General features: G+C 34.1%; 1 protein-coding gene across 2 annotated transcripts in view; it reads right to left on the bottom strand.

Moving 5' to 3' along the window:
• The window catches only part of ADAMTS19 (ADAM metallopeptidase with thrombospondin type 1 motif 19), a 107094-nt gene that overhangs the window by 28886 nt on the left and 61355 nt on the right, over positions 1–16853 (bottom strand). For both annotated transcript variants that reach the window (XM_087715880.1, XM_087715881.1), the window contains exons 9-13: positions 10744–10884; positions 7282–7432; positions 4727–4828; positions 2577–2707; positions 1556–1728 (exon numbers count right to left, since the gene is read on the bottom strand). In XM_087715880.1, coding sequence (XP_087572006.1) covers positions 1556–1728; positions 2577–2707; positions 4727–4828; positions 7282–7432; positions 10744–10884 — 698 coding nt within the window. The remainder of the gene's footprint in view (positions 1–1555; positions 1729–2576; positions 2708–4726; positions 4829–7281; positions 7433–10743; positions 10885–16853) is intronic.

The raw sequence follows: 16853 nt of genomic DNA, 5'->3' as shown, positions 1-16853 counted from the left end.
TGTTGCTGTAATACATGTCTAAAGGACTATTAGAGGACATTTTTTTTTCTTAAGAATACTGATATTTTGACAAAGTAAGAATAGGAACTATATTTTTCTTTTGTTTTGAAAAGATCATATATATCTTTATCATTTTTCTGCCTGCTTCTCCTGCCATTTTTTAATCTGTAATTGCAATGCAAATTATATTTTGGAGTAAAGATCAGTGGGTTGCTAAATATCTAGTTTACCAAATGTCTTACAAGTGGCTATATTTGAAAAAAAAGTATCTCAAATTTAATTATCTTTAACACAGTTCAATCTTGAGCACAGTTATTTTTTATGATAAATTACTACCTTTTATAAATGTATTTGAATAATTATGTGCATTATATTCAATCAACAAGTAAAAGTGTGTGTAAGGGTAGCTACTATTTTTAATTTCATACATATAAATTGTATTTGCTGTAAGAAATAAATAAGAAAACATTCTTTTTGAATGAAGTTCAAGAACTTTCAAATAATAGTAATACCCAATTCTTGTGACAATACATTTTTAAAAATCAATGTTTTACAAATCATAGATATGCAGTGATGGAATTATTCTACATGCAATGAAGTGCAAATATAGTACATAAATAACAATAACAAAAGTGGGCCTAAAAAACTGAGGCCCAAATCCACTTTTACTTGCTTGTCTCTTCACGGAGGTAGCAAAGCAGACCCAGAAAAATTACTGGTATTAAGTTAATATATTATTTGAAAATAGATACACTATGATAAATACCTTCACATTTACCAGTAATTATGGCCAAAGAAAATATATTTATTTGTACCCAGTTTCTTACTAAACCGCAAAGAATGACTTCATTATCTTTATACTAAATGGCATCATTCTGATTGTATTTGAAAGAAACAAGGTAATATCAGAAATACATGCTGATAAATTATTTTGCTTTTTGAGACATTTCAGGATTAAAGTTGCATCTTTTTAGTGATCAACTTTTAGGAGTGTGAACCTACAATTCTTACTTTATGAATTGTTTATATTTTGTATTTTAAATTGAACAATGTTATGTATTTTAAATGCTAAATATGTATTCTAACACAAGCTTTTATCACTATATTAATGCGACAGTGCACAAAAGCCAATATCAGCATAACATGACTAATCGTAAGGTTAACATATTTCTTTCATTTTGTTGCAAATGTGTAGTATGGATAAAATTAAATTTTAAAGAAATGCTTCATGGTTAATTAAAATATATAATTCTAGCATTTATTTTGTGCCTGCCATATACTGCAGGATGTATTTTTATTTAAATGCAAGAAAATATTCTTCATTTTTAAAAAAGCACACCAAAAAATTCTTAAGTAATCTGCTATAAGGTTTTATAACTGTATTACTTTCTCATTGCTTTCATTGGATTAATCAACTTCACTGATATGGGTCCTACTATTATAATTATTAGGTATAATATGCTCAGATTTGTGTGTGTGCGTATGTGTGTGCATGCAGATGTATTTTGACAGTAAGTGTGTAGCTATTAAATATAAGATAGGGGTTTACCTTTACCTTTATCTATAACAGCCTGCCATTGGTGTACATGTTTCTGATAAGCTAGCCTGATGCTGAAGACCTGACATTGCCAATCCCTGAATGCAGGCAGTCCGGGACTACAAGAGGGATTCTTACATATTTTATATTGTATTCTTGATCCCTGGCATTCTGCTTCTTCGTGACCTGGACTAGGAAAGATAAAAATTAAAATTATAAAATTAAATTAGTTGTGTGGAAATGGCTTGCATGATTTACACTGTTATTAGTTCCATCACATTTGTTTCTGTGAGCTTAAGGAGGGAAATGTGGTTTCATATCACTTCATTTTATCTCTAAGACAGCTTCACTTCAAAATTACACACTGGGATACATAATCCCAGTCCAATATATAAGCACTATACCGATTTACAAACAATTAAAATTACCTATGTATATCCTGCCTATAAATGGTAAAGAGAATCTAATAGTTTTTTTAACAGCAACTGTTATAAAAAATATTCACCATGAATATTATGATATCAAACTAAATTTAGGCTAAACCATGCAATTATTTGACTCTTCCTTCTTCAGTTTTTTCTAATCTTGGTTTTCTGACAGATTGGGTACCAATGATCAGATGTTCTAAATGGTGCACCCCAATATATTTGAATAAAAAGCAGGAAAGGTTGGACTGGATTATCCTTGTTTTATGTGAATTCTTCCCCATACTCCCAAGGTGCCTAAAGTTGAGTAATGATCTATATAAAGATACTTATTCTACCATTTATTTTAAAATCAGAAATACATGCCGAACACTACTTACTAAGTTTTCCTTTCTTAAACTGAATTGTATATAAAGAAATATATTTGAGAGTGCCTATCTCAGCACTTGAAATATTCGTGTTTACTGGCAATCTACAATTTTATATAATACCATGAACCTAGTTGTGTAATATTCTTTTCACATTGTGAAGTAGTAGACAGAGCATCTGTCTGTAACTAATTTGGAATTTAGTAAATAATATGACAAGCAGAACACAAATAAGCTGTGGCTTACCTAGCACATCTACGTTGCCGACTGCTAATTCCAGTGTTACAAGTTCTGCTACAAGAGCTCCAGGTACTCCATTCTGCTTCCATGTGTCCAGCGAAAGATGTTTTACTGATACATTCTCCAACTTTACACCACTATTACAAACATCAGCTTTTAGTTTAAAATGTATGAAGTACATGCAAAGTTATTTACTATATAAACTCAAAAGGAACGTAACTTACAATATCTGATACAAGGGCAAAGTAGAGAGGAATAAAAGTATAATTCTGCCCCAATTACTGCATTCTTGGTAAATTTAAGAAAACTCATTTTTTAAAAGGCAAATTATTTGCTGGAGAGAAAAATAAATCTTCCTTTAAGATAAATTCACTATTGCTCTATCTATTCAAACAAATTTTCTTGAATGATGCAAAATCAAGGAGATAACTATTTCTAATTAGATTCAATATTTGCATAACTGAGAACCGTTAGTTTTTACATTACAGCTTCTCTACTTAGGGGATAAATTAGAATGAAAGAGACATGTTTAGTACTTAGTTAGTTCTGCCCTCTTATAGCATACTTATTGCTAAATGGATGATATTGCCTACGCTGGTCCACGTTTTGTCTTTTTACCGTTGTATCAATGATAAGACACAAAATGCCTGAAACTGTAGAGTTAGATTTGGAAATGAAGCTCCCAAATCATGTCTTTATTTAAACCTAGAATATTTTGGAAGGGGTTACATACAAGAGTCAGTACTCATTACATTATTTCCATATATAATTTAGCCTGCCTATAAAAATTTGAATCTGTAATCCAAATAATACATTGCCTAGGGCAATATAGCTGCAATCAAAAGTATATATACAAAGATCACAGCACATCATGAATCGACTCTCACATACAAAAAAAAAGCTGGTTCAACTTTGCATAATGTCTCAAATAACAAGAAGTGATGTCCACATAAAAGGAAGGCCAATTTATTTTGGCTTATGAAGAGAAAAACCCAAAAAGCTTTCCGCCTGCTTTGATATCTTATGATAATCATTTGAAGCTTCTGCTATAAAATTGAGAATTTTGGCAACAACCATATTAACAATGGAACTTATGAAATAGAATTACATTGACCATATAGTTACTTTTAGCCATCTCAATTACTGAATTCTCTTAGTGTCCCTTTTATGGATAGATGATCTCATATATTCTAGCAAAGAAAAGCATTCAGATAAAATAGAAATTTTACTATCGATTGTTTCAAAGTTGAGTTACATGCTTTCCTGCCTGCCCGTTTATTTTCAATGAAACTGTTTCTAGTTTTTCTATGCTATATCTTCATCCCCACTATTTTATGATTGCACATGATCAAAAAACATTTCTAGGTTCATCAAAAATAAGATTCTTTGTTAAAATGTTTATTTTTATGTTATTTTACTTCATTAAATAAGATAGGTCACTAATTTCCCTGGGATAAACTAGTTTTGATACATGCACTTGAGAATTACTAATTATTATAAATTATTACAATACTTATATTAAATCCATACAAATAAAATCCATTAGACAGAATTCTAATAGTCTGGGTAAAGTTTTGGTCTAGAATGCTATGAATTAGTTACAATGATCTAGAATTAAAGTTTTTCTGGTTGTTGGTTGATTGTATGAGACTTCCATTGATTTAAATAATTATAGATTTCATTTAATGAAATAACTTATTTATTTTACCCAATTTTATTTTCCTTCTGAAAATAAGGATCTCAACTCTTATTACTGATAGGTCAGAAGTTTCACTGGAATTGAAAATGACTTGCCAGTTTGACTTTAAATCAATATGGTACTATTACTTTAAATTATTTGAAATTGTCCTTCATAATAAGTAAACAATAATACTTGAAATTAATAAGAGGCAAAAAAAAAACCCACTAAAAATTTCTTGTAGTTACAACTTTGAAATTCTAGTACGCATTTTCTACAAAGACTAGGTGTCTTCAATTAAACAATAGCAACTGCTGAGAAAATATCCTTTGTATATTAATGGAGGTATAATATTTAAACCAATTAATTAGCACTTTAGAATAATCACATTTTGAATAAAAATGGTGCAATGAAATATAGATTCAAGATCACATATAAACAAATTCACTTATTAAAAATTAAGGATGTTATGATGCACCTTTCCAGTGTCGCAATCTGTTCCATCCATTGGTGGATCCAACTTAGTTTTACATTCTTTCTCACCTTCAACTTTACACCATAACCCAGCGCAAATAACATGCTGGAAAGAAATAAAAACAAATGTAAAAACTTGTATATAAATGTTCTTCATAACTTTCACAAGATATATGCTATTTTAAGAAGCTGTAAATAAATTATGCTTTTGCTATAGAATATAATCTCTATCATGACTTCAACACAGAAATACTGTAGATCCGACTGCAAAATAAAAAGAAAGTCGTTTGTTTAGTTTACATAAATATAAAATTGGGATTCCCTTTTTCTGATAACTATTTTTCTTTCCTACTTCAATTTGCTCTGTAAAGGCAATTAATTATCCAATTTAAAGCTTTGGCTTTATGTAGTTTTATGGATTGTAATGTATCTCTTGAAAACAATTTCTGTATATTTTCTCTGGAAAAGAATTTTTAAGGATATTTTTAATACATAACTTCAAAAATGAACATACACAAACAAACATAAACATGAAAGATTAAATCATTACATTACAGAAACACTAAATTTAAAGAATAATAAAAGACTATAATGATAGTGATGCCAGTTTAGTCTTCACACAGTTTATAAATAAAGTTGTATTTTACATCCGTTCATGTCTAATTTGACTCCTGGCAACTACATAGAAAAGTCCGTGCAATTATTCACAGCAGCAGTTTTGGAAGTGGTTGGTTATTGCCTTCATCCTAGGATTGAGAGAGAATAACTAAAGTCACCCAGATATCTTTCAAACCTAAGGCAGGATTACAACTCTGCTTTCCCAATTCCTAGTCCTGCACCTTAACCTCAAGGCCAAACCAGTTGCTAAAATACACAAAATGAATTCAAATATGCATATTCCAATTTCATAGAAATTAATGTGAATTCATAAGTTATTTCATATTTCATAATTCTAATTTGTAATAGAATAGAATAGAATTCTTTATTAGCCAAGTGTGATTGGACACACAAGGAATTTGTCTTTGGTGCAAATTCTCTCAGTGTACATAAAAGGAAAAAAAGAAAAAAGAAAAAAATACATTCATCAAGAATTATAAGTTATAAAACTTAGTGATACTCATAGGTTACTAATAAGCAATCAAATTTGATTATAAACTGTTATAAGAAAAAATAGCATATAATGTAGTAAATTTAAAAATCAATGAAGCCAACTATTTCCCTATAATCATGACATGTATGTGTATCTTTTAACATTTATATTTTAATACATAATAATAGCAATAATATCGGGGGTGGGGGGGTCAAACTTGCCTGTCTGAAAACAAATGACATCATCAACTGAGCCCCTATCTTTCTTATATATATCACAAGATTGCATGAAGATCCCAAAGGGTGAATTTAGATGACCGTGGTTGGAGCTGCAGACTCCTTATAGTAGTGTATTAACACTTCAAGTCATGATTACATTCTGACAGTAACATTTCAAATTCTCTGGTTGGAATGAAGATGATTTGAGGGATATATTTTATTTTTGTATCCATGGACAGATGTGCAGGAAAGTCAGTCCTGACAAAGAAACAAGTAAAATTTCTCTACTCGCCAAAGAAAGAAAGGAAGAACAGCCTTGGAGAATGAAAAGAAGGAAGAAGCAGTGGAAGATAGAAAGAAGAAAAACAAAATGATATTTCTACTCACTGATAAGAGATTATGAAAGTGTAATCGGTGTATAAAACTGATTGTTTGAATTGGAAACATCTAGCTTATAGCCCACTATTTAACCTTTTGACCTGGTGTAATTAAGATAAAAATTAAAATAAAAGCTATTAATATACTTTCTTCCATTTTATTCCAAGCCCTATCTAAAAGCAACAAAATCTCCCCAATAACAAAGCATTCTAATTCAATAAGGCAACCTTGTTTTCCAAGGCTAATAACATTTGAATGTGCACGAGAAATGAAAAATCTATTCTATCTTAGCAATAGCAATAACACTTAGACATATTCTGCTTCATAGTGCTTTTACAACCTTTGCTAAGTGGTTTAAAGCGTCAGCATATTGCCCCCAACAATCTGGGTTCTCATTTTACCCACCTCGGAAGGATGGAAGGCTGAGTCAACCTTGAGCCGGTGAGATCTGAACTGCCAAACTGCAGCTAGCAGTCAGCTGAAGTAGTCTGCAGTACTGCACTCTAACCACTGCGCCACCTCATCTCCAAGCTATCCAAGTTACCAAGCTATCTTGTGAATGAAAGTTTGGCAACACATAACATCAGAAGTTTTATACCGTTGCATGACCATTATAAAGGCCTGTTTTGATTTGACATCTGTCATTTAAATATTGAAAAATCAAACACAGAGTGGAAACAATATGAAGAAGCTTTGAATAGTTAATAAAGGAAACATTCAGAATTGTTCTGTATTTCTTTATTCCTTTAATCCTTTGCTATTATTATTTCTTCAATCTTTTTATTATGTACACAAAGTACACAAAGGAAAACAGCAAACTTTAAACCTGGGTATATTGTTAAGTCATAAATGACAGTAATCTATTATTCCTACCTGCATTTCATGGCAGAAAGATGCAGTTGGTCCAAAAAGAATCTGACACTGTTCATCTGCAGTGTATGTTATCCCGGGGAGTTTTGAAGGAATAATCACAGAATTGAGGCTCTGGGGATTTGTATGCAGCAAGCAGTTACTGGCCTTTGATCTGGCAAGGTATAAGAGATTGGTGAAAATAAGATATATACTTTATGTAGAATTAAGATGAAAGCTTTAAAACCCAATCTTGCCTTAATTTAATAAAGAAAGTTTTTATATTAGTGAAAAAGAGGATAACATGACATATGTCCATGAAAGTGAGGCAGCTTTCAGTAGAAAAGCCACTTTAAACAGTAGTACTTGGAGGAGGTCCATGATCCTCATTCACTCCCTCCCTCATGAATTAGCTGAAAATTCATCATTATTGATCATTATTCAAGACCATTACATGGGAAAGCGATGATGAAAGAACACAAGTCCAAATATGTCTGGGGAACAAAGTCATGCAACATGACTTTGAATATCTTTGAATACCACTAAAGCTCAATCTAAGGTCAATACAAAAAAGCAGCCCATCTTGCTCCATAATTTCCCATTTTAGATTAAACAGCTATTAAACACAAAGAAGAACTGGATAAGTAAAGATAAAATATATAGGATTCATCTGGGCACAAACATGAATCCGGTTTCTAATTTTATTGTATAGAATCCCTATACTACTTAATCCCATTGTGGAAATGTTATGGATAATTCTAACTAGGGAATTCAAAATCCTGTCACAAAATACACATGTCATATTGCATGAAATTGACTTCTAACACTTTCTCTAATACTGCAAGAATAAAGGGGTACTGCAATATTTAAAAAAATTAAAAATACAAGTGATCTTTACTTAGATAAGAATGATAGGCAGCTGACTCTGCCAAAGAGATTTTATCTGGCCCAACTGGGAAGGAGGCTGCAGAGATGACAATTTACTCAGGACAGGAGAAGACTGAAATTATTGCCTAACAATGGCATAGTCCTCACCTAACAACCAAGTATTACTGGTATACTGGAACTGCTATTGCTAAGTGACACAATCACATGATATTTCACCTAACAACTACTTTGCTTAATAACGGAAGTTCCAATCCCAATTAAGATCATTAAGTAAGGACTAACTGGAACTAGTTATCTTTTGGTCCTGCCAATTCAGGGTTTAGGTATTTTCTGATTGTCCGTTTGTTGTATTTGTTTAGTCAAGCATTCAGTAAATACCTCAGTCAGCCTGTTTCTCTGCATCTTCCAAAGCTGAAAAAAATGACTTCCATTTAGGTTTTCTAACCAATCATTTTGATTTTCTAATTACAAGGAAACACCCAGTGCTCTAACCTGGATCCAGTCTATTGTACAAAGATAAGGGATTGGGAAGGCAACTTCCTTCCTAATCTGCTTCTCTCCTGACATATGCCTCTCTAAAAGGAAGGAAAGAAGGAAGAACTAAAGTGCTCATTATTACAAGTAGGTATGCAGGTAGAATCATTGTATAATCCTTCCAGGCGTGGTCTTTCATGACTTTCTCTTCTCCTCTCTTTTATCACCTTGCTAAGGAATTCTGACATTCTTTTTTTGTCTCAAAAGGTATGTATCAAAAATATGAGAAATTCAAAAGATTAATGAGATGAGGCAAATTAGTGACTAGACTTCTATCACAATCTGGGACATTCATTTTACTTAGATGAATAGTGACTAGTGAATATGTGTGTGTGTGTGTGTGTGTGTGTGTGTGTGTTGCATTTGTGCTGATAAATAAATAAAGGGAGACTAGTATAGATCTATTTCAAGCTATTTAGCCCTCATCAACTAGCCATACCCTTACTGGGATTTGAACCTGGGCTGTTTTTACATGTTAGGCAATTGTATTAGCCACTAAGCCACAAGCTCTCCTCCCTTATCAGCACAAATGCAACACAAAAATGGTTTCGTGCCTAGAAGGCTCCTAGGGTGGAACTGAAAGGCAAAAGGAAGCAGTATGCTCCCTCTCATATTTGGGCATGCCAGATGCTTTGACATAACACTTACTTATATGTATATGTATATTAGTTGGTAACCTGGTGTTGCTCGGGTATTTATAGGCATTTGTCTGACAGGGAGCCACTGAGAGGAGCCTTTCTTCCCTCTACTCACATGCCCATCATCTGCCCTCTCCCTTCTCCCTCCCATGTGCTCTCTTTCCTGCCCTGTCTACGATCCTGGCACTTTGCCCCAAATCCATTAGGCGTTTCCCCATTGGTCCACTGGCGGGCGAACATCATGGCTAGCTTTCCAGACATCACAAACAATTGCTGTTCTAGGACACCACACTCACTTTCCTTAACAGGCCAGGCATTCCAGAGTAATGCTGGAACACACACACACACACACACACACACACACACACACACACACACACACATCAGTGGTGTCTCCCCCCCCTCCCCAGATAAGTCATCTATAATTTCAACCAAATCTGGTACACAGATGATTTACTCTCTGGGAAAAAAAGACTGTGGGGGTAAGACACCCTGGTGTGTGTGATCCTGGTGTGTGCCAGGATCGTAGACAGAGTGGAAAAGAGGAGGGTGGGAAAGAGGAGTGCATGGGAGGGGGGAGGGAGAGGGCAGGCATGATAGGCATGGGAGTAGGGAGAAGAAAGGCTCCTCTCAATGGCTCCCTGTCAGACAAACACTTCGGGACAAAGTGCCAGGATCATAGACAGGGTGGGACAGAAGAGCGCATGGAAGGGGAAAGGAAGAGGGCAGGGATGATGGGCATGGGATTAGGGAGAAGAAGTACCAAGTTTGGTTGAAATTGCTTGAGGCGTTCAAGAATTACAGCAGTACAGTAGAAACCATTTAAAGGCCGCATCTTAACACACACCCCGAGGGGTGTTAGGGGTGTCTTACACTTACACTTACAGTATTTTTCTCCAGAGAGAAAGTCATCTGTGTACCAAGTTTGGTTGAAATTGCTCGAGACGTTCCAGAGTTATGCTGGAACAAACAAACAAACAAACAAACAAACATACATACATACATACATACATACATACATACAGCCTTTTATACACACACACACACACATACATATATAATAAAATAAAAAATAGAGAATAGATGTATATTTATATATAGTCAACCTTCACTATATACATGATATTGGATTTTAATTTTTAAGTTATTACTAACATTTATTCTTTATTTATTTTACTCCCCAAAATGCTGAAATCTAAAGAAATGCCTTGTTAAAAGCTGCTTCTGCCTAAGGTAAGCATTAGGTAATAATATTTCTAAAGAATAGCAAGCAATTTTCAGAAATAGTTCTTTTCAATCTGATATAAAAACTGTAGTAAGGTATTGAAAGCTTGGCATACCTGAAACTTATAATCACCAGGAAAACAAAATAACCAAACAAAATAAAAGTCTGATTGTAACTATATCCACTTCTTGAATAAATTACCTGAGAAATCTTTCTAGATCGTCTCTGCTACAGCGGGACCATGAAACGTCCCCAAGGTTTTGCCCTTTGATCCATTCTCCAGACATGATGTGGAGACCATCTGCACAAGATGGGTGGTCATTGTCATGATTTATTCCCATGCTGAAACAAGTTTGGAAAACATTTTAAGGGAAGAAGAGTATAAAAGCAGCTTCTCAAATGTTCAACCAAAAATGTGTACTAACATTTCCAACATAGATATAAAATTAAGGATTTACACAACAGAATGTAAATTTCCAAGATAAAAATTAACATACTTGCAATCTTTAAAGAACAAATTTGGCAAAGAGAATTTAATTACTTTAATTAAAGTTTAAATTGATAATAGACATATAGATAGACATATACACATAAGGATATACATGTCTAATATTTCTTCTTAATTTCAGGGGAAAATCAAACTTAATACAGTATATTCCTTGGATTTAAAACTGAGACTTAGCCATTCTTATTTATAATCCTTGATTTGTTGCTTAGTACATTGAATGAATCCAGTCAACTTGGCTTATTCAACAAATCACAATAAACAAGACTATGATTACTTGAACATATTCATTGATTTAGATGTATGTTTGTCTAGTTAGATATGTCTACGCTTTGCTAAGCAATCTAATACATATATTGTTTATGGTCTGACTTGTTTCAGAAAAGTATCTGAGTACATCATAATTCAAATAACCAGTCTTAGGTTTGCAGTTAATCATTGTTGTTTGCCATTGCAACAAGTTTTGTTTCTACCAGAAAAAAGTGGGTTATAGGAAGTCCTCAACTTATTATCATAATTGAGCCCAAAATTACTGTTGCTAAGCCAGTTATTAAGTGAGCTTTGCCCCATTTTATGGCCTTTCTTACCATAGTTGTTAAGTGAATAACTGCAGTTATTAAGTTAATAATATGCTTGTTAAGTGAATCTGGCTTCCCCATTGACTTTGCAACTGTCATAAATATGAGTCAGTTGCCAAGCATCTGAATTTTGATCACAAGACCATGAGAATGCTGCAACAGTAAGCGTGAAAAATGGTCATGTTACTTTTTTCAGTGTCATTGTAACTTTGATCACCAAACAAACTATTGTAAATCAATTTCATTTGCAATCATGAAAATAATAATAATAACACAACCAAAGAAAACAGAGAGATAAAAATCTTCTATCATCAATCTGGTACAGAAATATAACCCTCAGTATAGTGGGTAAAAAGTAGGAATAGGTAAGACAGATGCACATTCAAATCCCCATTCAATCATGAAATTCGGTAGATGATATTCAGCTAATTGTAAGTTTCAAGGGCTGTCATATAAATAAAATTATGGTATATTATAAATTTATTCATTTTACAAGGTTTATGCTACTCTAATTATTGGCCAACTATGATCAGTTAACTATCCTACTATAATCAAACAAATTTAAACCAAATAATAACAAATAAATAAATGCAATAAATAACATATTAATAATAAAATGTTCTTAGCTGCCCAATCTGGCAAATAAATACAATATTTGATGCTTATGTTCCTTTCTCCATTCCTGGTGGTAGGTTGTCTTGTAAAGATGTAGATTGTCTTGTGGTGAAGGAATTTGTGCATTTAAGTTATGGTATTGTACATCAGAAAATGCATATTTTTAGAAGGTCATTCATGATGGGCAGTTCATAGATGCAGGATCAGACTTAATAAGCTCCATTGAAAGGAAATGACAGCTACTCAAATATTCTATCCAAATAAACCAAACACACATTCACAAGCAGATATTCACAGTATGACATGGAAGATGAGTTCTGGATATTGGAAGATAAAATGAGCAGGGGGGAATTATGATAGCATTGAAGCTTATGATGTAGCTATATTAAGGTTCAGAGGATGTCTACCTGTCAGTGGGTCCAGTGATAAAAAGAAAGTTCAGTGTTGAAAAGGTATTATAGTACCGATGTGAACATAAACATGAACCAAGACAAACTTAACAAATATTGTCAAATAGAAGAATTAAGGCTAAATATTGACATTCTGGAAATCAGGATATTGACATGAACTGAAATGAGTCATTTCACATCAGAGAAGAATCAGATCTTCTACTGGAGACTAGAAAAAGATCACCAAAGAAATAGAGCAGCCACTAAGAAAGATGCAACCACAAAAATAACAATGATTTCAATTTGAGTCCAAGGCTAGACAATTAATATTAACATAAGCCAAATTTAGAACTGCTTCAAATACTACCGAGGTATTTGAAGCAGTTCTACAGTGACTTGAAGTACCTTGCTGACACAATATTTATTTTGAAAAGATATGTTACACTAATTCTATTACACAAAGCCTTGTTGCTGAATGTGACTCAAGATCACAAGCTCCTTCTTCTAAATTAAAATATGCCTAATAATCAAATTATCAGTCCAGGAAAATATTACTTCAGTCCATAACTTACAGCAAATGAAAAACAAGGAACAACTCAATATGATTAGTGAGATTTATTAGGAAAGAAGAGGTGACAATAAAAAAAATCTACTACCATTGGTTTTAAATGTGAATCTTTTATATTTGGTCAATTCAAAGAAGCTTCTATTTTTTTTCCTTTTGCACTTTTAGGACAGGGATGAAGGAGCTTTACACTTCTGGGAATGTCTCATTATGAATGGCAGAGAAGTTCTCTTCAGTCAACTCTTTGTACTGAGGGGACGGCTCATATACTGAAAACAGTTTCCTCACGTAGTCTCCTTTTGGATACAAATTTGAATTTGTATCTGACCACCTTTAAATACTTTTCAGTGTGCTAGGATGAAACAAGCCAAGACATGACAACTAATGCCCAGAAATAAATTATATTCTATGTGCTGGGAGAGACTTGGAGAATGACATCTTTCTCTAGAAGCATAGGAGATCTTGCGATCATTCACAGAATAGATTGTGGCTGAGCTGGGATTTTCACTCCTCTCTCTCTTCTTACTAAGATGTAGACTAGAGACTCTCCTATCTTTGAGAAACACTCTCACTTACTTCCTTAATTAGCAGCTGCTTGTTTCAGAGATATTCCCATTACAGCACATTCTTTTTCTCTGGCTTTTGGAGATCTGTAAGGGAAAAACCACAAAAATCCAAAATGGACTCCAATGCTTTATCCATTAATCAACAAGCAACCAAGTGGTACAAGAAGCCAGGCAAAAATTCTTAAGAAATTATTTTGCACAGGAATTATTCTTGTATTTCTAAATACAAAAGTATTGGCCCATTTGTTGCAAGCTGTAATCAGAAGCTTGAAGGTCACAGAAGGAGAAAAGGCAATGAGAGGAATGGAAACCAAATTCAGCAGCTTCTTGGTATATGGTTTCTCTAAAGCTTTTGAGTGTCTTTCAATAAAATGTTTATCTCTTGTAATCCAGAGCTGTGACCATAGTGAAATGGGCAGCTTATCGATTTAACAAATAGGTAAAATAAATAATTTTTCTAGGGCCTGTTAGTTCTATCTGCTTCACTCTTAAATGGTCAAGAACTCCTAAGTATACTATCTTTTACCTTGACCTTAGAGAATGACTAGTCAGTCTTATTAAGACCACCTGAATTTTCTATTGCCACTAACAGATCCACCCTGATAATGTTCTCCTGTTCAGCTTGGTACTTATTGAAAAAAATGTCCAATACTTTCCTTTAGGTTTATCAGGCCAGTTCATTTCCTCTAAACCACCCTATATGTCTGATATGCATTTATTTTTTACTCTAGGTTCCAAATTTGAACAATTGCATTTTAACTAAATAATAAGGACATACATTATGTAAAAAGGACCTATAAGCTTTTAAGTCTTAAATAAAATCTGAGTACAACTCATATTTGTTATACAAGTCAAAACAATAATACAGATTGCTCAAAAGCTCTCCTAAGCTATATGGGTCAACCGTATAACTACCCTGTACATAATCCTGGGCATTCTTTACACAATAGGCATTTTTTTCCTTATGAATGCGATAATCCATTTTTGTGCTCAGCAGTACTTTTTATTTCTATGGATTCTAAGTATTATTAGATTAATTTAATATGTAAGTACGTGAAGAACTTTGGATTGCAATATTGTTCGCTCCACCATTAGCAATAGAGGGGCCCAAGTATCTACAATATTTGGTCTTGATACAACTGAATTGGAGACAGTTCCTCCCCATCCAAACCTGCACAGCCTCCAGGCCCTGACTGGACTTGGGTCAAGAAATACAATTGGGTATCATCAATATACTAATGACACCAAACCTCAATGTGGCAAATGATGTCACCCAGCTGTTTCATGTAGATGTTGAAAAGGAAAATAGAACCCTGTCTAGGGAGTGCTCACTCCCTCACAACCAATGATGACTAGAACCAGTCATTAACCAGGAGTAAGAAACAAAAATGTTGCTCACAATTAGTTCAGAAAGATATTGTGGTCCACAGTATCAAAAGTCACTGAGAGATCAAGGAGCACAAGGATGGACAAACCCCTGTCCTGGCTCTGCCACAAGTCAACAACAAACACAACCAAAGCTATCTTAGTACTAAACCTCAGACTAAAATCCAACCTCTACACAGAGAAGGTTGGGGACTGCTTGGTAGCTGTCATTGGATCATAGGATGGCATCTTGAGAAAGGAGTGCATCACCACCTTTTTCAATAAAATTTATTGAAAAATGTGTATGTAGGTTAGAATACAACCAATAGAACAGAATATAGGGCAATAAATGGCTGAAAACTTACAAAGGCATGCACTTAGGTATATTCTATTTAATTTGTACGCAGAATGCATTAAAAGAAATGCTGTGTTACAACAAATAAAAATAGAATTAAATGTAATTAATTAATATTTAATTGGTGGGAAAAACATTAAAAATTTAACTGGTTGGGTAAAATATCAACAGTCTCAGATATGCTGATAATACCATAGATAACACTAGTAACTAGGAGGATTAAAAGAATTCTGTTAACACAATAGAAAAGTTGGACTGAATCTCAATATTTTTTTAAAAAAATGTTTATGTCCATAGCCAGCACTAACCAATACAAATAGAAGATAAAATATTTAAGTAATAACATATATTATCTTCCTAGGCTTAAAAAGACAATTACCACAATTATTCAATAAAAAGATTTTTCTTAACTGACTATAACAAAACTACACAAAATAAGACATCACAGAAGGAATGGTTTCTTTCCACTGCCATATGGCTGTGAAAATTGGACCGTCAGACAGACTGCACAAAAGAAAACAGACACCTTTGAATAGTGATGCTGGAGAAGATTAATGAGACTATTTAGCAGTGCTAGATGAGGTAATATGAAATGCAAAGATAAACGAAATCAGACTGCTTGCTGGAAATGCTAATCATAAAAGTAAAACTTAGATATTTTGGCCACAAAATATGAAGACAACAGTTACTGGAGAAAATCTTGATTCAAACAAAAATTAAAGAGAAAAAAGAAGCTAAGAGAAAAAAAGAAGTCTAATTGATGAGTGGACGTGATGAACCAGGGTCTTGAGGCTGTTAAGAACTGGATGAGAGCTAACAAACTGGTACTCAACCCAGACAAGACCGAGTGGCTGTTGTGTTTTCCTCCCAATAATTTGGCCAGTGTTCCATCGCTCAGGCTGGGGGGTCAAATTTTACACCCCTCAGATAGGGTTCGAAACTTGGGAGTCCTCCTGGACCCACAGCTGACTTTCAACCATCATTTGTCGGCTGTGACCAGGGGGGCATTTGCCCAGGTTCGCCTGGTGCGCCAGTTGCGACCCTACCTGAACCGGGAGGCCCTCACAACAGTCACTCGAGCCCTCGTGATCTCTAGGCTGGAATACTGCAATGTGCTCTACATGGGGCTGCCCTTGAAGAGCATCCGGCGACTTCAGCTAGTCCAGAATGCGGCCGCGCGAGTGATTGTGGGCGTACCGCGGTTCGCCCACATAACACCTATCCTCCACGAGCTGCGCTGGCTACCTGTTGATCTCCGGGTGCGCTTCAAGACGCTACTTACCATCCATAAATCTCTCCATGGTAGTGGATCTGAGTACTTGAGAGACCGCCTCCTGCCGATTACCTCCCTTCGACCGATTAGATCGCACAGA

Source organism: Thamnophis sirtalis, unplaced genomic scaffold (genome assembly GCF_051295495.1).
Source record: "Thamnophis sirtalis isolate CommonGarterSnake01/CBP01778 unplaced genomic scaffold, rThaSir2_p1.2 scaffold_5, whole genome shotgun sequence".
Classification (NCBI taxonomy): Eukaryota; Metazoa; Chordata; class Lepidosauria; order Squamata; family Natricidae; genus Thamnophis; species Thamnophis sirtalis.
The sequence above is the reverse complement of the archived record's forward strand: the minus strand, read 5'-3'. Positions and strand labels throughout refer to the sequence as shown.